Consider the following 23535-nt stretch of genomic DNA (forward strand, 5'->3'; position numbering starts at 1 on the left):
ACCACGGGAAGTCAACTTAAGGGATTCATTATCTCAAGTGGTGGTACAGTTTTAAGCTATAAATAGGTTTTTAAGAACAGGTTTAGCTAAACCCGTAGATGGCTGTGGGCATGGAGACAGAAGGTAGTGTTGAGCCCAGAGCACCCACCTGCTGACTGTCTGCTCTTAGCTCTGCTGCCCTCCTGGGGCATCTGGTACAGTGGCGGGAGCAGTGGACTGGGAGAGAGGAAACCAGGGTTTGAATGCCAGCTCTGCTGACCAAGTACATGACCTTGGACAAGTCACTTCATTGCTCCTGAGCCTATTTCCTCATTGGTCACATGGGAATATGGAGAGTGTCTAGGATCTCTGGTTGTGATGATTCCAGGTTAAAAATGCAGGTAAAGGGTGCCTGGGTGGCTCAGTGGATTAAGCCGCTGCCTTCGGCTCAGGTCATGATCTCAGAGTCCTGGGATCGAGTCCCGCATTGGGCTCTCTGCTCAGCAGGGAGCCTGCTTCCTCCTCTCTCTCTCTATGCCTGCCTCTCTGCCTACTTGTGATCTCTCTCTGTCAAATAGATAAATAAAATCTTTAAAAAAAAAATGCAGGTAAAGCCCCTTCTGTGCATAGGGTACCTGGTGAGCACACAGTAAACACTCCCAGTGCAATTATTACTTGCTGCAGGAGCTCTGGCCTGGAGTCGCAACCCTCTCCATTAGACCAGGAAACTTGCTGTGTGACCTTGAGCAAGTCACTTTCTTTCTCTGGGCGTAGCTTCCTCATCTGTAAAATGGGGAAACTAGCCCTGCCTGGCTCAGGAAACAACAGTTAAAGTGTCACCTGTTAATACAGTTACTGCATGAGCAACGGCACAGCAGTCTGAAAGTGTGGCGTCTGGAGCCACACTGCCTGGTTTTCAATCCCAGCTCTACCCCCTACTTAGATTCCTTTCATACTCTGTGCCTGTTTCCTTGTACAGAAAGTGGAGTTAATGACAGCAACTACCTCACAGCGGGGGTTGTGACGTAGGTAAAGTGCTTAGAACAATGACCCGCACAGAGCATTGTAAGTGTTGTGATTACCAAGCATACAGCACAGGGCACTGAAACTGCTTGGGGCTTGTGAATCCCACAGACCTGCGTCCCACCGTATCCCACCCTTCTGGTGGTGTGACCTTGGACAAGTCACTTCCCCTCTCTGAACCTCTCAGCTTCCTCTTCTCTAAGATGGAAGATAACAACCTGCTTCCTTAAGGCACCAGGATGCAGCAAAGCATGTGTGCAGCGTCTCACATGTGAGCGGTGCTCATTTGCAAGTGCTTCCCTCCTCTTCACCTCGTGGCTCCTCTCCTCAGCATTATCCTCCATGGTTCACTTTGTCCTTCTGACCCAGAGTTTCTTTGGTGCTTCTAAGAAGTCTCCCCCTCAGAGGGGAGGCAATAATGACAAGCAGCATGTTTGGGTGGTTAGAACCCTGGATATGCAGTCAGAAAACCAGGGTAGGCTTGCTTGTCTTTGTAAGGGAAGGATTCTGATACGCTGTTTCCAAGGAGCCATGACCTTGGGTCTAGAGCGTTCCCTCTCTGGATCTTGGGCTCTTCTTCTGTTCCATGATGAAGTTGTTACCTTTTGCATTGTGATATCCTGCAACCCCGTGATCCGGTGGCAAAGGCCAAGGTTAGGACTGAGCCTTAGTTGGGCTGGGGATGGGAATGCGTGCTGTGGGGCTACAACATCCTTGGGAGAAGTGACATGGTCAGAAGCAGGATATATCCTACTGGCAAGTGGTGAGGGTTGGGGGTGGCTCTGGAGAGGTGAGAAATCAGGTCCTCATTGGAAACCTGTGCAGGGAGTGCAGAATCAACCTGCCATCGTGCCACTGTTGGCCTAGCTTTCCAGGCCTGCTCTGGGGGCCTGGTCCTGCTGGATGGGAGGGAGGGGTGAAGAGGGGACCCAGCCCATCCAGAGGCCTCATGCTCTATCCCCCCTATGAAAACCTGCTTCTAGTAAAGGACCAGGGAAACGCCCTCATACTCAAGTACACACAAACTATAACAGCTCGAAGCACACTTTGCCTTTTTAAATAGGGTTGATTTTTTTTTTAAACAGTTTTTTGAAGTCTTCCTGCCCTCGACCCATTTATATTTTTCAGTTGAGGAAAATAACTCGTGTAACACAGATTTAAGGACAAACCAAGGCACCAGGCTCCCTCACCAAATGATACATAGGCTTAAACAGAAAGTAGTGCCAAAAAAAGAGAGAAAGTAGTGCCAAAGATGGCATTTGCGCCATCAGAAGAGCGGCAAACCTGAAGGGCTGCAAAGCAGGGCTGTGAAGGTTGTCTCGACCTCCAGCTCTACTAATGCCGTATGACTAGAGTTCACTAAGGGCCGGGTATTGACTGCTCTGCATTTCCCCGAATCTAGCTACTGGCCCTTGCCTCCGGAGTGCCCTTATGTGACTTTGGACCAGCCACTTCCCATCTCCCGGCCTCAGTTTCCCATCTGTACGAGGACTGTATGTTCCCCTCCTCCCAGGACACATCAAACCTAATTAGGAAGGATTCGATTAGGCTCGATAAGAGCGTTAAGTCATCGGTCCTGAGCCAAACGAAATGACTAATGTTTATTCCCCTCCGGCCAAGTCAAAACCTCCCCGGCGCCGCAAGCCCTTAGTAGTTGTTCCGGGAGGGGCGTGGTCCGGCCGCTGAGGGCCACGCCCCCAATTCGTGGGGCAGCCTTCGCCGCGCCCAACCCTGCGGCCTAGGGAAGGGACCCAGCAGTGACGTCACATAACCACTCCCAGTGTAGCCCTCCGCCAAGACAGAAAGTAGTCCCCAATCCATCGCGGACTCTGTCACCCATACTTCACAACATATAAAATACTAGACTCTCTCGGGACTGGGCCATGGTTCTGAGGCCTCAGGGCAAACTTCTGACACACCGGAAAGCTGTCTTTCTCTGGGTCGGCGTAGGAAGTAGTCCCGGCCTACGGTGGGCCGACGGGTCCCTCCGCAGCGGGGGAAAGAGGATGGCGACCTCGTCGATGCCGGAGTCGGAGAGGAGTGCGGCTACGAAAGCGTCAGGTGAGCATGGGGTAGAATCAGGTCGCCCCACTGCACCCTGCCGCGAAGTGGGGGCAGACTGCGGGGATAGCCGGCGGCGAGCTCCCGGGCCGGCGGGGCTGTCCGAACAGGGCCCCGGGGTCCCAGGCCCTTTAGTCGCTCTCGCACTTGCCTGAGCGGAAACCCGGCGCCGCCACAAGATGGCGTCGGGCCTGGAGCGCAGGCAGCGCCGGGGACAGCCCCGAGTCGCCAGGCCCCGGGACCGTCGCTGTCAGCCCCCTCCGCATGGGAACCAGGGGAGGGGGGAGCGAGCCACTGACCCAGGGGGCCTGCGGGCTGTACCACCGACCCCGCACCCGGGGGAACTCGGGGGACGAAGGGCCAAACCACTGGGCTCGGAGCCGGCTCTTAGAGCGAACCACGCTGCGGGAGTCATGGAGGAGAGACGAGGAGGGTCAAGATTACCGGCCATTGACCCCCCTACCGGGGACGGGGAAGGACTCCAGACTGGGAGGCCAGGCTTCTCGGTCCTGTTTTCCCGAGGCTCCTGTCTCTCGGTACACGAGAAAGCCCCTTCCCGTCGGAGACTCAGTCTTTGCACCTGCAAAATGGGCACACGGGCGCAGCTGGGTGGGCCGTGGTTGCCCGGGCCGGGGAGGAGGCCCACCTGTTCCAGCCCGCTCACCTCCTCTCGCAGAGTGAAGGATCCAGATCTTGCGCCTCGCTGTCAGGCGGCTCCCCGAGCCAATGGAGGAGAACGAGGTGGAGAGCAGTAGCGACGCGGCCCCTGGTCCTGGCCGGCCGGAGGAGCCCTCTGAGAGCGGCCTGGGCGTGGGCACCTCTGAAGCGGTGTCGGCCGACAGCAGCGACGCCGCTGCGGCTCGGGGGCCGGCGGAGGCCGACGACTCTGGCGTGGGGCAAAGCTCCGACCGCGGCAGCAGCTCTCTGGTATGGACCTTGCTGGCCGGCGTGGGTGGAGGCAGGGACCGCAGGAAGCATGCCTGGCAGCCAAGGGAAGCAGCCAGAAAGGCTGGCTTGTAACTAATACTTGTTTTTGGTTTATCGTGTGTCAGGCACCTCGCCAAGCCCCTAACATGGATTTTCTCATTTAAGCCTCATACCTTGTAAGGGGTATATATCACTCTTGCACATCTTAGAGGTAAGGAAACCCTGGCACAGAGAGCCGACAGAGCCAGGATTCAAATCTAAGCTGTAGTCTTATCCACTCCACTACCTACTGTCCTCACTCTTTGAGATGCAGGTGTCCTGCTTCAAATCTTGGCTCCCGACTCTGATTCACCGGGAGCCTCATTCTTCTGTCTATAAAATGGAGCAGGAAGACCGGCCTCAGAGGGAGTACTCTTGGACACGTTCTGTGAAACCTTTATCATTTCCTCCTGGCTCTCTGATCTTGGACAAGCTACCCTACTTCTAGCTCAGTTTTCTCTGCCTCAATAGGGTTTTTGTGAGGATTAAATGAATTAATACATGCAAAGCAACTAAAACAGTGCTCAGCACATAGTACACATTCAGGAAGTATTACCCATTACTGTTCTTATTACCTGCAAGATAATGAATGACTTCCAAGGCATCACAGTATAGAGCTGTCCAAAAATGAACCCCTTTTGGGCTCCAAGGGTTTTGTTGATTCAGCAGAGATGGGCCTACCATGTGCCCAGCTTGTGCTGAGCTCTGGGGATACAGCAGGGAACAAGGCAGATGTGGGCCTGGCCCTTATGGAAAGTACAGTCTGACCTAGGAGACATTACATTACAGAGGGAACCATGATGAGGGGACACAGGTGACTGTAGCACCCAGGACAGAGAGGTCCTCGTTTGGCCTGGGGGTCAGGGTTAACTTCCTAGAAGAGGTACCAGCTAAGTGGTGGTGAGAAGGCGGGGTAGGAATCAGCCATGGTGCAACGCTGAGAAGCAGTTCAGGCAGAGAGAAGAGCTAATTCAAAAGTTCCGTGAAAATAGCTCTGCCAGGCTGTTGTGTAGGTGTGGGGATTATGGGGCCTCTTACCTGACCAGAGTCGGAGACCCTGGAACTTGTTCTTTGGTGGCTCGCTCTGTGACTGAGAGGCATCTACCAGTCATCAGTGGGCCTGACGATGTGGATGGCTCCACTCACATGTTTTTGGGCCATGGAGGTCGATCTAGTGGGTGGCAGGCGACTGCCTTGCCCCATTACAGCTCCTGAAATTCCTCTCTCCTTGTTTCCTGTCACCCAGGAGGAAGTATCTGAGAGCAGCTCGAGCACAGACCCCTTGCCCCATGGCTACCTGCCTGATTCATCTTCTGTGTCCCATGGGCCAGTGGCAGGGGTGACAGGTGGCCCCCCAGCCCTGGTGCACTCCAGCGCACTCCCCGACCCCAACATGCTGGTGTCTGACTGCACGGCTTCTTCCTCAGACCTGGGCTCAGCCATCGACAAGATCATCGAGTCCACCATTGGGCCGGACCTAATCCCAAGTGAGTCCCACAGAGGCAGCGAGAGTCAGCCCATGGGGCTTTCCTGTGGGGTCTAGCAGAGCCAGCTGTGCAAACTTAGGCAGATAACCCTATCGCTCTAAGTGTGTCACATGGACACAGTAGCCCCTGTCTCATAGTGGTAAATGAGGTGAAGATTTCTGGAAACACTGTCATATCATGCTTGGCATTGATAAACACTGAATGAACATGGAAACTATAATACCTGGCTATGTACTGGGGTTTGCTCTAAGCACTTTACATACAGTACCTCATTAATTCTCCCGGTAGCCCCAAAAGATAGGTGCTATCATCCTCACGGCCTAGAAGAGAAGTCTCAGGTACAGAGGACCCACTGAGACCAGCAGGTCGGGGGCCACAGGCTCAGAGGGGAGCTTGTGAGAGTCTGTACTCGTGATTTACCACACTGTACCCTCTGTTATCAATGATGTATATAAAGGCCACAAACTTGAAAAAGCCTTGGGGTCATGTGGGAAGCCAACCCTGAGAAAGTGGTAAAGGGGCTAGGCCTTGACCTTGGGGGAGTTTGAGACAGGGAGGGGGACTCTCCAGGTTTTTTTGTTTTTTGTTTTTTAAGATTTTATTTATTTATTTGACAGACAGAGATCACAAGTAGGCAGAGGCAGGCAGAGAGAGAGAGGAGGAAGCAGGCTCCCCGCTGAGCAAAGAGCCCGATGTGGGGCTCGATCCCAGGACCCTGGGATCATGACCTGAGCTGAAGGCAGAGGCTTTAACCCACTGAGCCACCCAGGCACCCCAACTCTCCAGGTTTTAGTTAAAGGTCAGAGGTGGGGCAGCTGGGGTAGCCATGGCATCTGTGCGATGGTGAGCCAGCTGCTCGGCCAGCCTGTCACACCAGTCCTCCCTACAGCCCTGCTCTAGACAGGGGTGCACGGGCAAGGACAGGGTGCAAGTGAAGCTCAGGGCGGGGGAGGGCAGGGCAGCGCAGCTGGATCGTAGTTGGTGCAGGTGAGCCAGAATGAACGTGGGCAGTAACAGTTGTCATTGTCATCTGGGACTCCCCTCCCCCATCTCCGCCCAGGCTGTATCACAGTAACCAGTGCTGAGGATGGCGGGGCAGAGACGGCACGGTACCTGATCCTGCAGGGCCCAGACGATGGTAAGACCCTGGGCAGCAGCCCCGGGGAGCCGGGCAGTGAGTGAGGGAGCTGGAGAGGGAGGCTCCTCCACAGACACACTGTGTGATCTTGGCAGGTTGTCCACTGCTCCCTCTCCGGGGAGTTGGGTTCTAGGATCCCTGGTCCTGCCTGGGAGGGGCAGCTGTCACTCGTGGCCCACCTACCCCTCTGTTTCCCCTCTCCTCTGATGCCCTCACCCACCCACAGGTGCCCCCATGGCTTCGCCAATGTCCAGTTCCACCTTGGCCCACAGCCTGGCAGCCATCGAGGCCCTGGCTGATGGCCCCACATCCACGTGCCTGGAGCCACCAGAGGAGACACAGGGTAGACCCGGCTCCCCCGCGCAGCCACCCCCAGGCTCTGGCACTGAGGAGCCAGACCTGCAGAGCCTGGAGGCCATGATGGAGGTGGTGGTGGTCCAGCAGTTCAAGTGCAAGATGTGCCAGTACCGGAGCAGCACCAAAGCCACGCTGTTGCGCCACATGCGGGAGCGGCACTTCCGACCAGGTGCACTGATAGCTGCCTGGCTGGCTGGGCTGCACGGGTTGGGGTGGAGAGCCGAGACTCAGACGTGGCAAAGCTTCTCTGATCTTTGCAGCAGCGGCAGCTGCAGCTGGGAAGAAGGGGCGTCTGCGGAAGTGGGGCACCTCAGCCAAGACCCGGGAGGAAGAGGGGCCAGAGGAGGAAGATGATGATGACATCGTTGATGCCGGCGCCATCGATGACTTAGAGGGTAGGCCACTGTGGCTCCCAGGCGTACCACCACCATACCCATCTGCAAATACTTAGCTGCATCTGGCCCACGTGGAGGGCTGGGAAAGAGGAATCGGCACAAGTTCAGCCATGCAGGTGCCTCCAGTATAAGACAGAAGTTGGGGCATTGGGGTCAGGATCTCTGTGTGCAGTTGTGCAGGCTGTACACTAAAATAAGCACCACATCTAAGAGGGCCACATTCACAATTGTGCAACAGAAGTAGAAGACCAGCCACGTGTACTTTTTTTGTAGCTATATTTAAGTAGTTTAAAAGATAAAATGAAGCTTAATCATAATTATCAGTGGGATATTTTACTTCCCTTTTTTATACTAGTTTTTGGAAATCCAGTGTCTCAGTGTAGACCAAGTATGAGTGCTCAATTATATATGGCTAGTGGCTCCTGCACTGGAGAGCATCGTCATCAGAGTTTGTAGATTTGAATGTTTATTCCAACTATTTTCTAACAACGGCTGTAAAGTGTCTTAAGGAAGGGGCATCTTTTTCTAGTTCATACAGTGGTGCTGAGTTAGTGGTAGGAGTCTGGGAAAGTGCAGAGAAAGGATTGCAGGGGCTTAGAGGTACTCAGAGCCAGTGGGAGGTCAGGAGGGCTTTCTGAAGGAGGCATCAACTGGTTGGTGGGCTTGGAGGAGAAGCAGGCAGGGATGGGAAGAGAGCCTCTTCCCAGCGAAACCGGGCCAGGGGTCAGGCCTGAAAGGATGGGCCCAGGACTGATACCCACCTTCTCTTGTGGTCCCCACAGAGGACAGTGACTACAATCCGGCTGAGGATGAGCCCCGGGGCCGGCAGCTACGGCCCCAGCGCCCAACTCCCAGTACGCCAAGACCCCGAAGGAGACCTGGCCGGCCTCGGAAGCTGCCTCGGCTAGAGACCTTGGACCTCCCAGGTGGTGAGAGTTGGTCGTAGGTGGGGCCACCTGTCCACCTTCTGTAGAGCCTTGGGGACCAAGTGTGCCATGCAGGGGAGCACATAGCAAACCTAGGAGACCTGCAGGCCTCCTCATAAAGGGCCAGCCCTTTCAGACCGAGCTGGAGAAACCCTGAGTTAAGAAGTGATAGGTTCCTCAGTGGTAAAGTGGTAAGGTGTCACAGCACAGGAGAAGTTGGAACTTTTATAACTGAACTAAGAAGATAGAAAATAAATTTTATTTTTTATTTTATTTTATTTTTTTAAAGATTTTATTTATTTATTTGACAGACATAGACCACAAGTAGGCAGAGAGGCAGGCAGAGAGAGGGGGAAGCAAGCTCCCCACCAAGCAGAGAGCCCGATACGGGGCTCAATCCCAGGACCCTGGGATCATGACCTGAGCCGAAGGCAGAGGCTTTAACCCACTGAGCCACCCAGGCGCCCCAGAAGATAAATTTTAAGTATGATTACTGAAATGAGAAGCAGTCTGAGACCTAAAACTGTGTCTAGGGAGCCCTGACTTGGAGCATTACAAGCTGTGGACTGGAAAGCCCCATGGGCATAATGGCTCTGCCACCTACTGGCTGTGTGACCCACAGCATGTGACTTTGCCTCTTGAATCCCCTGTTGCCTTTTGATGAATGGAGGTGATAGCACCTGCCTTTCAGGATTGCTCTGAGGTGTAAAGACACAAAAATACATGGCAGCTGTTTTTGTATATGGAGTCGAGGGGAGATTCTTACTTTTTTTTAGCATCCTTTTAAAAATAAGATTTTAAAAACCTTATTAATATCTGTATGGGAAAGCTCACATATCCTAAGTGTCCAGCTTGGGAATTTTGACAAGGGGAATACCGCTATATAGCCAGCACCCCTTTCAAGAAGCAGAATGTCACCAGGATTGTCTAGATCACGTTTCATTTTCTTTTTAAAAGATTTTATTTATTTAAGAAAGAGAGAGTGAGTGAGAGAGGGTGCACAAGCCAGGGGAGCAGTGGGGCAGAGGGAGAGGGAGAAGCAGGTTCCTCGCTGAGCAAGGAGCCCAGTGCGGGGCTCAGTCCCAGGACCCCAGGATTGTGACCTGAGCCAAAGCCAGGCACTGAACCGACTGAGCCAGCCAGTGATCTAGGTTCACTCAGGTGCCCCTAGATCACTTTTCATTCTTAAATTGTTATATTGAGGGAAGCCCTGTGTGGCTCATTTGGTTAAGTGGCTGCCTTCGGCTCGGGTCATGATCCCAGAGTCCTGGCATCGAGTCCCACATCGGACGGGGTGGGGGGGTGGTCCCAGCTCAGCAGGGAGCCTGCTTCTCCCTCTGCTTCTGCTGCTGTTCTGCCTGGTTGTGCGTGCTCGCTCTCTCTCTCTCTCTGACAAATAAATAAAAATTTAAAAATAGATAAATTTAAAAATGTTACATTGGAATGCTGCTGATGTTTTTGAATGGGTAACACATTGAGATTGCTCAGACTTCTAGAGGTTCTGATTATGTACAGTGATGTGATACCTCCTCTCTTCTTCCTGTCTGCCCTCCAGCCTGCTAGCCTCCCTAGAGAAAACCAATGTTAAAGTACCTGCTGTCACTCCCAGACTCTATAGAATGTTCCCATGAGGTCACTAGCTCAGCAGTCATCACCTCCACTTGGCAGATGAGGAAATGAGACTCAGGGCAACGACTTTGCCCGAGGACACAAGGAAGTCCTATGTACAGGCTCAAGCAGTACACGGGTCTCTCAACAGGGAGGTCCCAGCTCTTTTGCTGCTGCTGCGGACTGCTGGGCGGGGGTTGTGCTATGCTAGTCGGCAGCCAGTGCCCACACTGCCCTCTTAACTGTGGGCCGCCTGCACCTGTCCGGTGACCTGATGTCCCCATCAGCAGTCTGTGACCGTGGTTTAGGGAGATATTTTGGCTGGCCTCTGGCACACCTGTCAGCATCTGCCCTGGTGTGTCCGTAGCTGATTTGCACCTGTGTCCATGGCAGGTGTGGAAGGAGAGCCTCTAGTGACTTCCCAGAGTGGACAGAGCCCTCCAGAGCCCCCAGACCCCGAGGCTCCCAGCTCCTCGGGTCCAGGATGCGTGGTTGCCCTGGGCAAGGCCGACAGGGCCCCCGTGGACCCCGGTGTGAGCCAGTCGGATGCGGAGAACGCGGCCCCCTCCTGCCAGGATGAGCCTGCTGCCCCGCCCCGCCGCCGTGGCCGGCCCTCCAGGCGCTTCCTAGGCAAGAAATACCGCAAGTATGTAGAGCAGGGATGGGGGTAGGGGAGACAGCCAGGGGCACAGCCCAGCCAGACTCTCCCCTGTGCCCTTCTGGCAGGTATTACTACAAGTCCCCCAAACCGCTCCTGAGGCCCTTCCTGTGCCGCATCTGCGGCTCCCGCTTCCTGTCCCATGAGGACCTGCGCTTCCACGTCAACTCCCACGAGGCCGGGGACCCCCAGCTCTTCAGGTGCCTGCAGTGTAGCTATCGTTCCCGCCGCTGGTCCTCACTCAAGGTACGCAGCATGGGGGTGGGGGCACTGGGATGGAGGCAGGGGCTGGCGGGCAGTGCGAAGATGGAGTGGCGCTTACAGGCCATTGGCGGGGCCCTCCTGTTCCTCCGCAGGGCACATTCAGTGGTGTGCCGCTGTGCGCTGAAGTTCAGATGTGGGCGGCATGGGCAGTTGTGCAGGCTGCACACTGTGTAGTGGTGTCACATCCTCAGAGGTGCTGTGCCCAGTGCAGACAGCAGAGATTTACTTGATCACCACACATATGGGTGGATGACAGTAAAGCTGGGTTCTGTCTCGTTTAGTATGTTAGAAAACTTTCCAGTAGATGGCAGTAATGTGTCTCAAAAAATGAATTCCTTTTTATATCATTTACCTAAGGTGCCAGTGGGCTGGCTGCAGCCCTAAGCCGTTTTACCAGGGCATGGTAGACATGCTTAAGTTCCATGGCTATGCAGCCTGAAGAGGTTGCGCGTATCAACTTTCCCATTTGACTGACCCAGGAGTCTGTGGCTTGGCCTGGCCAAAGTAAGGCAGAGAGTTGGCCTTTGAGCGCAGTAGGGAGTACCTGAAGGACAGGCCAGAGCCCCTCTGCTTTCTGCACACAGTTATTCCTCAAGACAGGGCCCCGTGGCCTGGAAGTTGTTCCCAAAACCCTGCTGGGGGACGGTTGTCCCCAGGGGTGGTGGGGAGGGCATAGGCTCTGGAGCTGTGCTGCTTGGGCTTGGCTCCAAGCTCTGGCAGTCACCAAGTCACTCGGGGCCAAGGTTACTTCCCTCTGAGCCTCCATCTCACATGGTGAGCCAGCATAGGGCCTAGCGTAGAGTAGGTTCCCTTATTGGGGAGAGTCCCCAGCCCTAATAGGCTCCAGCTCCCTTGTTCTGTGATCCTGCGCCCACGGCAGCCCTAAGGCTGTGGGCACAGGTTGAGGGTACAGGGGAGGCCAAACCCAGCCCACTGTCGTTCCCCTCTATCCTAGGAACACATGTTCAATCACGTGGGCAGTAAGCCCTACAAGTGTGATGAATGCAGCTATACCAGTGTCTACCGGAAGGACGTGGTCCGTCACGCAGCTGTGCACAGTCGAGACCGGTCAGTGCGTGCAGGCCAGGAGAATGGGCCAGGGCAGGAAGCAGAGGCCCAGCATCACCGTGTTTCCCCCTTACTTGAGCACCTGCCCTGGGCCACGCCATTGGCAGCACTTACAGACAGCAGAAAGATAAGGCCATTCATCCAAGCTCACTTGGCTCAGAGCAGTATTGGGGCTTGGAGGGCTCTTGTCCCGTCTCTTCCCTGCTTTGTAAGATCGGGACAGTCATTGTTGAAGGGCTACCTAAAGGAGTTCAGGAAATCATCTAAAGGTCTTGTAGACTCCCAACTCTCAGAGCACGGACAGAGCAGACACAGGACAGCTGGGTGGAGGAATGAATCCTTAGGGGCCCTGAGATTGCTCACCGAGTCGCCATTAGATCTGCAGCTTCAGGAAGGAGTTCACTCCGCTTGGCGTGCTGCGTGAGCTGAGGTTGGATACAGTAGTTCACGAGGACAGGGATGTTTTTTTTAGATTTTTAAAAAAAATTTATTTATTTGACAGAGACACAGTGAGGGAACACAAGTAGAGGGGAGTGGGAGAGGGAGAGAAGCAGGCTCCCTGCCGAGCAGGACTCTGGGTCCATGGACTCTGGGACCATGACTTGAGCTAAAGGCAGATGCTCAACACCTGGGAGCAACCCAGGCGCCCCAGGAAAATGACTTTCAAAATGTGCTTGTGGGAAAGCCTCCTCTCTATGATGCTTACGGGTTTTCTTTAAAAAAACGCGGGGCAGGCAGGGGAGAGGTAAAATTATGGACATCAGTTCAAACACCTGTTTCACTAACTCTTTCTGCAGGACTTCTCAGGGCTTTAAAATGCACATTTTATTTTGTGACAAAGCAAGGAAGAAGGCACCATTCTAGAATTTATTTACAGCATGCCTCTTAGCATTTCTTAGCGAACTCCACTTGGGGAAACCCTGCGCTTGGGTGGGCATTAGAAACTCTCAGAGCTGAGGGTGGGTCCGGTCAATGGGAGAAGGTTTGAGGTGGGCTTGGGGAAGCAATGGTCTGACTCCTATGCCTTTCTGCCCGCAGGAAGAAGAGGCCAGACCCGGTGAGTCTGGGACCCTGGCCCAGGAAGGGAGCCTGCTTGAGGGCTGCTTGTGAGGGTGGGGGCAGGAAGTGAGGTCTCACCCTCTCTTCTCCTTTCTTCATCTGGTCCCTTCTTGTCCCTTCCCAGGCCCCAAAGCTGAGCTCCTTCCCTTGTCCTGTGTGTGGCCGTATCTATCCGATGCAGAAGAGACTCACACAGCACATGAAGACACACAGCACTGAGAAACCCCACATGTGTGACAAGGTGGCTGGGGCCAAGAGCTGGGGGCAGGGTGAAGGGGTCTCCCTGGACAGTCCCCCCATCTAACTCACCCTACCCCTCACAGTGTGGAAAGTCCTTTAAGAAGCGCTACACCTTCAAGATGCACCTGCTCACACACATCCAAGCTGTTGCCAACCGCAGGTATATCCCCGAGGAGGGAGGGGACCCCCGGGCTGGAGTACCCGGCCCCAGCGCCCCACGTGATTGCTGAGCTTCCTTCCCTTTCATCCCCGCCAGGTTCAAGTGCGAGTTCTGTGAGTTTGTTTGTGAGGACAAGAAGGCACTCCTGAACCACCAGCTGTCCCATGTCAGTGACAAGCCATTCAAGTGCAGCTTTTGCCCCTACCGCACCTTCCGGGAGGACTTCCTGCTCTCCCACGTGGCTGTTAAGCACACAGGTCAGGCCAGCCCCGCCCCCACCGCGGTGAGCCCTCCACTCACCCTGCCCGCAGTCGCAGCCTCAGTGCTGTCTTCTTCCTCCACCTCGGCAGCCCCTGTCCCACCAGCAGCCCCATCCTGCCGTGAGAGTGGCCTCGGCTGCTCGGTTGTAAGGGAATCTCCCCCTTACAACTCAGCTTAGCCGGCTCTTCTCTGCATGGTCATGGGCCACCGTGCCCAGACTGAGCCTTCCTTGGCTGTGCAAGGGGCATCAGGAATACCTACCACGTGATGGTTGTAACAGTGAGCTCTGTTCCCTGAGCCCTATCTGTGCTGGGTACCGGACGGGAGATGTGCTCACGGGGGCCCCGTCCTCACGCACGCAGAAGGTGCATGAAATAGTTGGTTCTTTCTCCTCCTTGGGGCCTGTGCCTCTGATGGGCGCGCTGGGGGAAATTAGACACGCCCGGGGGCCAGATTCCTGTCTACCTGGGGGGCAGTGATTCATAAGAGAAGTGTATGGTCCGTGATGTGAAACTAGGACTCTCCGAGGAAGGCTGTGAGTGTGGAGGGTGGGCCTGGTTCCTGTCTGGCCTTGGCCACCAGAACAAGCTGGGGTGCGCAACACTGGCGGGGAGACAGCTGGAGAGGCCCGGGGCCCATGGAAGGCTTCCTGCCCTGGGGGTGGGGGGTGGGAAAGCCCAAGCGTCCGTCTGCCTGTGCCTACAGGGGCCAAGCCCTTTGCCTGTGAATACTGCCACTTCAGCACACGGCACAAGAAGAACCTGCGCCTGCACGTGCGCTGCCGACACGCCAGCAGCTTTGAGGAGTGGGGACGGCGCCACCCTGAGGAGCCCCCTTCCCGCCGTCGCCCCTTCTTCTCTCTGCAGCAGATTGAGGAGCTAAAGCAGCAGCACAGCGCAGCCCCCGGGCCACCCCCAAGCTCCCCGGGCCCTCCTGAGGTAAGCTCAGCCAAGCATGCAGCAGACAGAGGGGACTGGGAGTGGGGCATGGGCCAGGATGACAGTGTCCCGTCACCTCTCCCATCCCCAGCATCCTCACTGTCATGTTGGGGACAAAAAAATGGTCCCCGCCTCTCCGATTATGGTAAAGAGTCAATGAGGTCACAGACCTGTCAGCCCTAATAAGCTCACAGTGGGATTGGCTTTCCAGGGCTAGAAATAGAGAATGAGACCTCAGTGGCTTAACTGTAGTAGTTTATCATTCTCTCAGAAATGAACCCAAAGGTCAGCAGCCCAGAGCTAGTGTGGCAGCTCCATGGTCAGTCATCAGGGACCAAGCTCTGTCAATATTTTTTCCCAGCCATCCTAGGCATATGACTTCCATCTTTGTGGTGGCCTCATGGTCCAGTATAGCTGCAGGAGTTCCAGCCTTCTAGCCACATCCCAGGCAGGAAGCAGGAGGAAGGGATGGAAGAAAGGCAGAAAGGAAGCCTGCCATCTCCCCATCTGTCTTCCCGGTGAACTTAACCAGAAGCTTGTGCTTAGCCACAAGGCCACACTACCTAGCTGCAAGGCAGGCCAGGAAGTAGTCTCATAGCTGAGAACGTTGCTTCCCCCTCCCCTGCCTCAAAAGATGAACCACCACTAGGTGCAGGTAGAACACAGGCTCAGGGGTCAGCCTTGTGTTCAGACCCTAGTTCTGCTGCTTACTACTGGTGGAATCGTAGCCTGTCGCTTCTCTGAGCCTGGGTCTGTTCCTCGGGAGTGCTGAGCTGAGAAATCCTTTTAGACGTAGTTGTGTGAAGATGAAACAAGCCGACGCATGTAAAGCGCTCAACTGGTAGGAGGCTCTTGGCAACCAGTGCTTGCCTCCGAGCTGCCCCCTCTCAGGCTTGGCCACATCCCCACCCCACAGATTCCCCCAGAAGCAGCACCTTTCCAGGCACCCGAGACCCCCCCACTGCTCTGTTCTGACACGCTTGGTGGCGCCACCATCATCTACCAGCAAGGTGAGCTCTGGGGGAAGGTGGAGGCCTGGGGATCTGGGCGGGAGCCGGGCTCACGCTGGGGCCCCTTGACAGGAGAGGGGGTGGTGGCCAGCTTTCAGGCTCCCGTCTCCCCCAACCCAGGCGCTGAGGAGTCCACGGCAATGGCCACACAGACGGCCTTGGACCTGCTGCTGAACATGAGCGCCCAGCGGGAGCTAGGGGGCACAGCCCTGCAGGTGAGTCGCCCCTGGGCCGCCTCTCCATCCCCCAACCCTCTGCAGCCGCCTTCGAGGCGGGCCCTCAGGGCACCCCCACTTAGCCCGGGAGACGGTCCACCAAAACCGTGGGAGCAAACGCGGAGGAGGGGGCTCCTCTGGGCCAGGGAGGTCCGAGGAGCTCCCGCAGGGCTCGCGTCCCCGTGACCTCTGCGGGCGCGGGTTAGTGCCGCCCCTGTGGCTCTGGAGGCCCTGGTCGGCACGGGTGTCCCAGCTCCGCAGCCTCCCTGTGTGGTGGGTCCAAACCAGCTTCCCATCTAGCCTGGCGCCCTCACCCGGCGACACCTGGCACAGCCGGGAGGCTCCCGGGCTGTCTCCTCTCTAGCCTCTCTTGCCGGGGCACCTCCAGCCCTGGCAGATCCTCCCCCAGCTCATCGGAACTCCTCCCTCCGCCCAGCCGCCTGGGGTCGCTCTTACCCCGCCCCCCACCCCCGCACCGCCCCCCTCCTATGAGGCAGGGAGAGCTTTGTTAGCCCCTGCTGCCTCCCTGCTCCGAGCCTTGTGAAAACAGGTAGAATCTGTGTTTGAGATGTTAAATTCCAAGAACCTGGAGCAGTAACATGCCACTGGGGGTCTAGAAGACAGAATTCTGTGCAAGAGGGAGCCTGGTGTCAGACTGGAGCGCTTCCTAGGATTTCAGTGGTCCCTTTGGGGGTATATAGAGGTTGCACATTTTTAGATAGTTCAGTCTGTCTTTTATAGTTTTTCCTTTGATATCCTTCCTAGAAAGGCCTCCTTCACCCCAAGATTATATGAACATTCATTTGTATTTTCTTCTTAGGGTTTCATTTTTTACACTTAAGTCTTTACTCCACCTGGAATTTATTTTTGGTGTATGCAGAAAGGTAGGGGACTAACTTTACTTTTTTTCCCAAAAGTTATCCAGTGCAGTATATGAAATAATCTTCCCCAGTGGTTGCAGATGTCCCCTTTATCATGATGTCGATTGCCATGTGTCCAGACGGGTTCTGTTCTATTGCCCTGTCTGCTGCTCCCGTGTTATTAGTACATAACATTTCCCCTCCCCGCCCCTGATTACGAAAATAGGTGTGTTTGAAAAAAAATCAAAATGGACATTAGGAAATGTTCTATACAGAAAGTGAAAGTCCTTAACATCTCTCCCCACCCTCTGTAAATGGGCTAATAAGCATTTCTCCAGTTTCGTCCATGTGCACACTAACACAGAGACATTGTGTTCCTTAAAAAAATGGGATCAGCAGGGCCATCTGGGTGGCCCAGCGGTTAAGCGCCAGCATCCCAGCTCATGGTTTCAGCTCAGGTCATGATCTCAGGATCAGGAGATTGAGCCCCGCATTGGGCTCCGTGCTCAACGCGGAGTCAGCTTGAGATTCTCTCTCCTGCCTCTGCCCCTCCTGCTTATACATGCACGCGTGCTCTCTCCCTCAAATAAATAAATCTTTTAAGAAGTGGGATCACACAATTCATGCTCATCTGCAGCCCACTTTCCTTCACTCGGCACACGTGAGGCATGGTCTGGCTGCTGGCCTGCAGACCTCCTCCACCAGTGCCACGACACATCTCCACATCTTCCCGTCCTCCCCATGTTGTTACGTTCAGGCCGTCATTTACTGGTTGGTTGGTTCCAGTTCCTCATTAATCAAAGGCAGTGCTTTAGTGCGTGTATATTTCAGGTGCTCCTAAACATTTTTTAGTTTAAAAAAAGTCTCCTAGAAGTAGAATTGGTGGGTCTGAAGGTAAGAAGCCTCATAGAGATAGGCCAGTTTCTGTGACTGCCACTACTAGAGTGTGTGTCCCTGCACCTTTGCCAGCACTGAGTGCTGGGTGTCTCCAGTCTTTTTATAAATATCTTCTACACATTAGAAGTATATTTCATGGTCTTTTTCTTTTTTTTTTTTTTTTAATTTAAGTAATCTCTATACCCGATCATAGTAGGGCTTAAACTCCCAACCCTGAGATCAAGGGTCACATGCTTCCTTGACTAAGCCAGCCAGATGCCCCTCATGACCTTAATTTATAATTTTATGACCATAACCGAGATTGAACTACTTTCTATATGTTCACGGACCATTTATTTATTCTCTGACTGACATGTTTGTGTCCTGTATCAGTTTTGCTATTAGTCTTTTTTTTTTTTTTTAAGATTTATTTATTTGAGAGCACGAGAACGTGCATGAGGCATGGGGTTGCAGGGGGAAAGGAAAACCTTAACAGACTCCCTCCTGAGCCCAGAGCCCGACATGAGGTCCAGTCCCAGGACTCCAAGATCACAGTCTAAGCCGAAACCAAGAGTCAGACGCTTCACCAGCTGTGCCGCCCAGCTGCCCGTGTTGGTCTTTTTATTATCACTTTGCAGAGGCTCTTTACATATGAAGGAGACTTCTCTCTCGTATGCATTGTTAAAACCACATTTCTCTGTTTTCTGATTTCAATTTATGGTTTGTTTTGCTGATTAGAAAAAATCTTCCCACTCCAGGTCATAAAAATACTTACCCACATTTTCTCTTCATATTTTTAGAGGCTTTTTCCTCTTATTATGTTTCAGTTTTTGATCCATTTGAAGCAGACTTTGGAGTAAGATGTGAGGTCAAGCCCTTTTTTTTCTAAAATGGTTGGCCACTTGTCCCTTTACCTTAGGATTTCTCAATCTTGGCCTTTTGTGCCAGATAGTTCTTTGTTGCAGGAGCCCTGTGCTGTTCATTGTGGGCTGGTTAGTCGCATCCCTGACAGATCACCCCAGGGGGCCAGTACCTGCCCCATTCCAAGTGCGAGACCCACGGATGTCTGCAGACTTGCTCAGCTGCCCCTGGAGGGCAGTGTCGCACTATCCTGGTCTTGCTAAGTTTATTTCCAGTTGCTGGGTGGGGCTTGGAGAGCCAGAGGGTGCTTTAGAAAGAGCATACGGCTGGGACTGTACAAGTGCGTGATGGCAGCACTGTGGGCAAGCTTTGAGGCCGCGAAGTAGAGAAGGGCCCTGAATGCCAGCCCCTCTGCCACAGCCCCTGCTCCTGACGCCCAGCGGGTCTGTTACAGGTGGCTGTGGTGAAGTCCGAGGACGTGGAAGCAGAGTTGGCATCCCCGGGTGGGCAGCCCTCCCCGGCAGGGGCCACTCCGCAGGTGGTAACTCTCCATGTGGCAGAGCCCGGAGGCAGTGTGGCAGCAGAGAGCCAGCTAGGCCCCCCTGACCTACAGCAGATCACCCTGGCACCTGGCCCGTTCGGTGGGACTGGCTACAGTGTCATCACAGCACCCCCTATGGAGGAGGGGACATCGGCTCCTGGCACGCCTTACAGGTGAGACCTGCTGCCTGCAAGGCCCCTTTAGTTTGGTAGGTGCACCGGGAGGCCTCGGAGGAGGGCTCTGCCCACCCGAGCCTAGTTGGCAGGAGGCAAAAATCCTCATACACGTAACATAATGAGCCATAGGAGTCCTATCTTTCTCAGGAGATTGGAAGCTACTATTTCTTGGCCACTTAGATGTTCCAGGAGCTGAACGTTTGGGGACTCACTTAAACCTTTCTCGTGAGGTCCACGTTTCTCTTATTTTACAAGTGAAGAAATAAGAGACATTGAGTGACTTGCTTAAGGTCAGACAGGCAGTGAGTGAGCCATCGACCCCTTGGTTCTGGAGTCACATGCTCTCTGTTCTGGTGATCCCTAAGGGGCTGTCCAGTTCTGAGCTTCGAAGCAAACTCCGGCTCCTCGCTGGCACTGGAGGCCTGGCAGCAGCACACGGCTTCCTCCGCACTGAGCAAATTCGGGGCAGAAATACTTGTATGCTCACTGAACTCCCGGGCCGCCTGAGAAAGCGTTTAATCTAAGCACTGTAGCGCCGCAGTGTGTGGTTGGGATCCCTGGGCAGACGGCGGGCAGCCCAGTCTCCGCGTCTGCCATCTGCTCTTGGTCTCTGGGTACTTGCTGGGCCTGCCTCCCCACTCCCCCCACTGGCCCTCCTGCTGCTGCACTTGGCCAGACTGGCCTGGACCCCTGGGCTCTCAGCCTCACTGCCGCCCTGCACTTTAGGGGAGCCCAGGACCTATAGTCACCATTTATGGAAGAGGCTGTTGAGGTTCAGCTGGAAAAGGGGAGAGCCAGAATTCAAACCAGGGAGTCCACCCGTGGTGGCAGTCACCCCTCCTTTGATGACTTTTCTGGGGAAGGGGACTCCTTTGGCCTTCCGTCCCATTAGAATTCACTCCTCCCCTCTTCGGTGCCCGCAGTGAGGAGCCCCCAGGGGAGGCAGCCCAGGCTGTGGTGGTGAGCGACACCCTGAAAGAAGCCGGCACCCACTACATCATGGCAGCTGATGGAACCCAGCTACACCACATCGAGGTGAGGCTTGGGGTGCCGACCCCTCCCCCATGTCCCGTCCTTCCCCCATCCTCCTTAGGCCCTCATGCTCCCCCATCTCTCGACAGCTGACTGCAGATGGTTCCATCTCCTTCCCAAGTCCGGATTCCCTGGCCTCCGGAGCCAAGTGGCCCCTGCTACAGTGTGGGGGGCTGCCCAGAGATGGCCCTGAGCCCCCATCTCCAGCCAGGACTCACCGGGTGGGAGACCCCCAGGGCTCTGCCTCCCCACCTCCTGCGGCCAGCAAAGCCCTGAGCCTGGGAGTACCACCGTCCCCACCGTCGGCAGCCGCGGCTTCATCGAAGAAGTTTTCCTGCAAGATCTGTGCTGAGGCCTTCCCTGGCCGAGCAGAGATGGAGAGCCACAAACGGGCCCACGCTGGGCCTAGTGCCTTCAAGTGCCCCGACTGCTCCTTCAGTGCCCGCCAGTGGCCCGAGGTCCGGGTAGGTGCCGCCACCCCATGCCTCCCCTGGCACTCGTTTGGCCACTTGTGTAACAGAGCTTAACTGAACTCCCCCCAAGCTGGGCCCTCTTCCCCTTCTAGGGTCAGAGAGGACTCCACAAGGTCTCAGCATTTGGGGATCTCAGTCTGGTGGGGAACCCATCCAGACAGGGTGACTAAGGCCAGCAGTGTGTGTGGTGTGAACAGACTACAGGCGGCAGAGCAGACAGGGACCGGGTCATGTGGACGTGGGGTGCTGGCGCTGGCCAACCTGGGCCAGGGAGGGGGCAGAGGTACAGGGGTGGTGGCAGGAGGCCGCTTAGGGAAATGCCAGTTGTCTGGAATAGAGCGCGTCCAAGGTACAAGGGAGGCGGTGGAGACTGTGGAAAAGGCGAGGAGGGCATGTTCTGCGCGGGAGTCCTCCCCCCAAGGATTACCATTTCCAGAACCAACTGTGCACTGGATCCTTACAGCAGCGCAGTGAGGGGAGTAGGGCCCAGAACCCTAAAACGTCAGGGCTGGAAGAGCCCTTCAGAGGTCCCCTCATCTGAACATCTATCTCATGTTTATACGGGGGTAAACGGAGTCTGGGAGCAGGGACGGGGTTTTCTGAGTGACCTAACGACGGGCCCTGAGACCTGTTCCTCTCTGTACACAGCAGTGCCAGATCTTGGCCTGGTTTGTACTTGTTACACAGCTCGTCCCCACCTGCAGACAGGTTCCCCAACAGCTCTGTCTGTGTGGTGCCGAGTGGCCCCCCAGCCAGCACCCCTGCCTCTGCCCCTTCTCCAGGCCCACATGGCACAGCACTCAAGCCTGCGGCCCCACCAGTGCAGCCAGTGCAGCTTTGCCTCCAAGAACAAGAAGGACCTGCGGCGGCACATGCTGACCCACACCAATGAGAAACCCTTCGCGTGCCACCTCTGCGGGCAGCGGTGAGGCCAGGGACAGGCAGGCGGGGGCTGCTAGGCATGCGTGATGGGGCCGCCCCTGAGCCTTCTCTCCGCCCCCCTCAGCTTCAACCGTAACGGGCATCTCAAGTTCCACATCCAGCGGCTGCACAGTCCTGATGGGAGAAAGACAGGGACACCGACTGCCCGGACCCCAGCCCGGACCCCCACCCAAACCATCATCCTGAACAGTGACGACGAGACGCTGGCCACACTGCACAGTGAGCTGCTCCTGGGGGACCAGCGTTGGGGGGCCAGGGTATGTCAGGTTTCACCCGAGTCCTGTGTGAGAACCCTTCCCTCTCTGCCCAGCTGCACTCCAGTCCGGCCATGGGGTCCTGGGCCCAGAGCGGCTACAGCAGGCACTAGGCCAGGAACACATCATTGTGGCCCAAGAGCAGACCGTGACCAATCAGGTGAGCTCCTGGGCTGGGAAGTCACGGGCCAGGGTGGGGGCACAGAGTCGAGGCTGGAGCTGGCTTGGTCCTGGCAGGAAGAAGCCACCTACATCCAGGAGATCACCACCGCAGACGGCCAGACGGTGCAGCACCTGGTGACCTCTGACAATCAGGTGAGCACCTCCGCCAGCACTGCCCTCCCTCCGCCTGCCCCCAGGCCCCACTTCAGGGAGGAACTGTGCTTTGCAAACCACTGCTCCGTGGGTTCGCGCTTGCAGCCGCCATTGTTGATGGTGGGTGTCCCTGGCCCCCTGCTCAGTCTTCCTTGCTAAGCTCCCGATTCAGCAAGGCCGCCGCACCTGCCTCATCTCCACCCTTTTCCAGGTACAGTACATCATCTCCCAGGATGGAGTCCAGCACCTGCTCCCCCAGGAATATGTGGTGGTTCCAGAGGGCCATCACATCCAGGTAGGCCGGGCCTGGGCAGGGGAGGGCAGGGGAAGGGTGTACGGTCTCCTCAATCACCACATTGCCTTCCCCTCTGCAGGTACAGGAAGGCCAGATCACACACATCCAGTATGAACAAGGGGCCCCTTTCCTTCAGGAGTCCCAGGTAGGGCCTCTGGGGGGATCAGGTGGAGCCGGGGCACAGGCAGAGCTTCTCCAAGGCTGTGTCTCACTGGTTTCTCCACTCTAGATCCAGTATGTGCCTGTGTCCCCAGGCCAGCAGCTGGTCACACAGGCCCAGCTGGAGGCTGCTGCACACTCAGCTGTCACAGGTATGGGGTGGGAGCCTGACGCCCATGGGGACCCAGGGCAAGCTTCTGGGGCCTCAGGCTCACCGTCTTCTCCCCTCCCCTGGCAGCGGTGGCCGATGCTGCCATGGCCCAAGCCCAGGGCCTGTTTGGTGCGGAAGAGGCGGCGCCTGAACACATCCAGCAGCTGCAGCACCAGGGCATCGAGTACGACGTCATCACCCTGACCGACGACTGAGCCCTGTGGGCCCAACACACACTGTGGATATTGGGGCCAGCCATGCTGGGGGCGTGGGGGGGAGTGGGACCCGCTGGGACTCCATTCCCTGTTTCACCTAGGGTCTCTGCACACTGAGCAGCCAGTATCCCATCACTCTGAGAGAGCCAGACCTGTGCTGCTGGGTTTAGGGGACAGCCATGGGCCCCGGCCAGGACATGCCGGGTGTCCTAGCCTGCAGGCAGGCTTTGGGGAGAGAAATTTATTTTTGTTTGGATGGACCCACTGGCCCCTCAGTCTCAATAAAGGGACCAGAGTCCAGTCCTGACCATCTTATTTTTGTCTGAAAGGACTTGGGAAATGGAAAGAAGGAAGAGCCTATTATAGCTCAGGAGAGCTGCCTGGCCCCCCAGTGAGGCCCGCCCTGCCCCCCTTTAAGTGTGGTGGCCCAGCAGCAGGGCAGGCCCGTGGGGCAGAGGCCTGATACTGGGAGATGGCTGAGCTGGTAAGAACCCCCTGAGCACCTTCAGACCTTCTTCCCCTCTCCTGGGCCCCAGGAGAACATCTGCTCCAGGCCTATAGGTCCTCAGAGG

The 23535-nt window shown here is 55.7% G+C and overlaps 1 protein-coding gene across 4 annotated transcripts; it reads left to right on the forward strand.

Moving 5' to 3' along the window:
- Window positions 1–2788: 2788 nt before the first annotated feature.
- On the forward strand, window positions 2789–23270 carry ZNF335 (zinc finger protein 335). 4 transcript variants are annotated; one of them, XM_032350486.1, is made up of 28 exons: window positions 2789–3063; window positions 3740–3990; window positions 5276–5516; window positions 6547–6654; window positions 6881–7180; window positions 7272–7406; window positions 8189–8335; window positions 10334–10586; window positions 10667–10844; window positions 11818–11930; window positions 12969–12987; window positions 13114–13230; window positions 13313–13389; window positions 13486–13646; window positions 14356–14588; window positions 15505–15598; window positions 15719–15813; window positions 18865–19124; window positions 20051–20162; window positions 20249–20623; window positions 21415–21557; window positions 21639–21793; window positions 21885–21988; window positions 22066–22143; window positions 22355–22438; window positions 22518–22583; window positions 22668–22749; window positions 22836–23270. In XM_032350486.1, the coding sequence occupies exons 2-28, from the start codon at window positions 3790–3792 to the stop codon at window positions 22961–22963; spliced, it is 4059 nt and encodes a 1352-aa protein (XP_032206377.1). In that variant the 5' UTR covers window positions 2789–3063; window positions 3740–3789; the 3' UTR covers window positions 22964–23270. The 4 variants fall into 4 exon arrangements, with proteins under 4 accessions (XP_032206377.1, XP_032206379.1, XP_032206380.1 ...); XM_032350488.1 differs by having other exon boundaries at window positions 8189–8332; XM_032350489.1 differs by having other exon boundaries at window positions 2790–3063; window positions 6577–6654.
- The last annotated feature ends 265 nt before the right edge of the window (window positions 23271–23535 follow it).

The sequence above is a fragment of the Mustela erminea genome, chromosome 7 (assembly GCF_009829155.1).
Source record: "Mustela erminea isolate mMusErm1 chromosome 7, mMusErm1.Pri, whole genome shotgun sequence".
Lineage (NCBI taxonomy): Eukaryota > Metazoa > Chordata > Mammalia > Carnivora > Mustelidae > Mustela > Mustela erminea.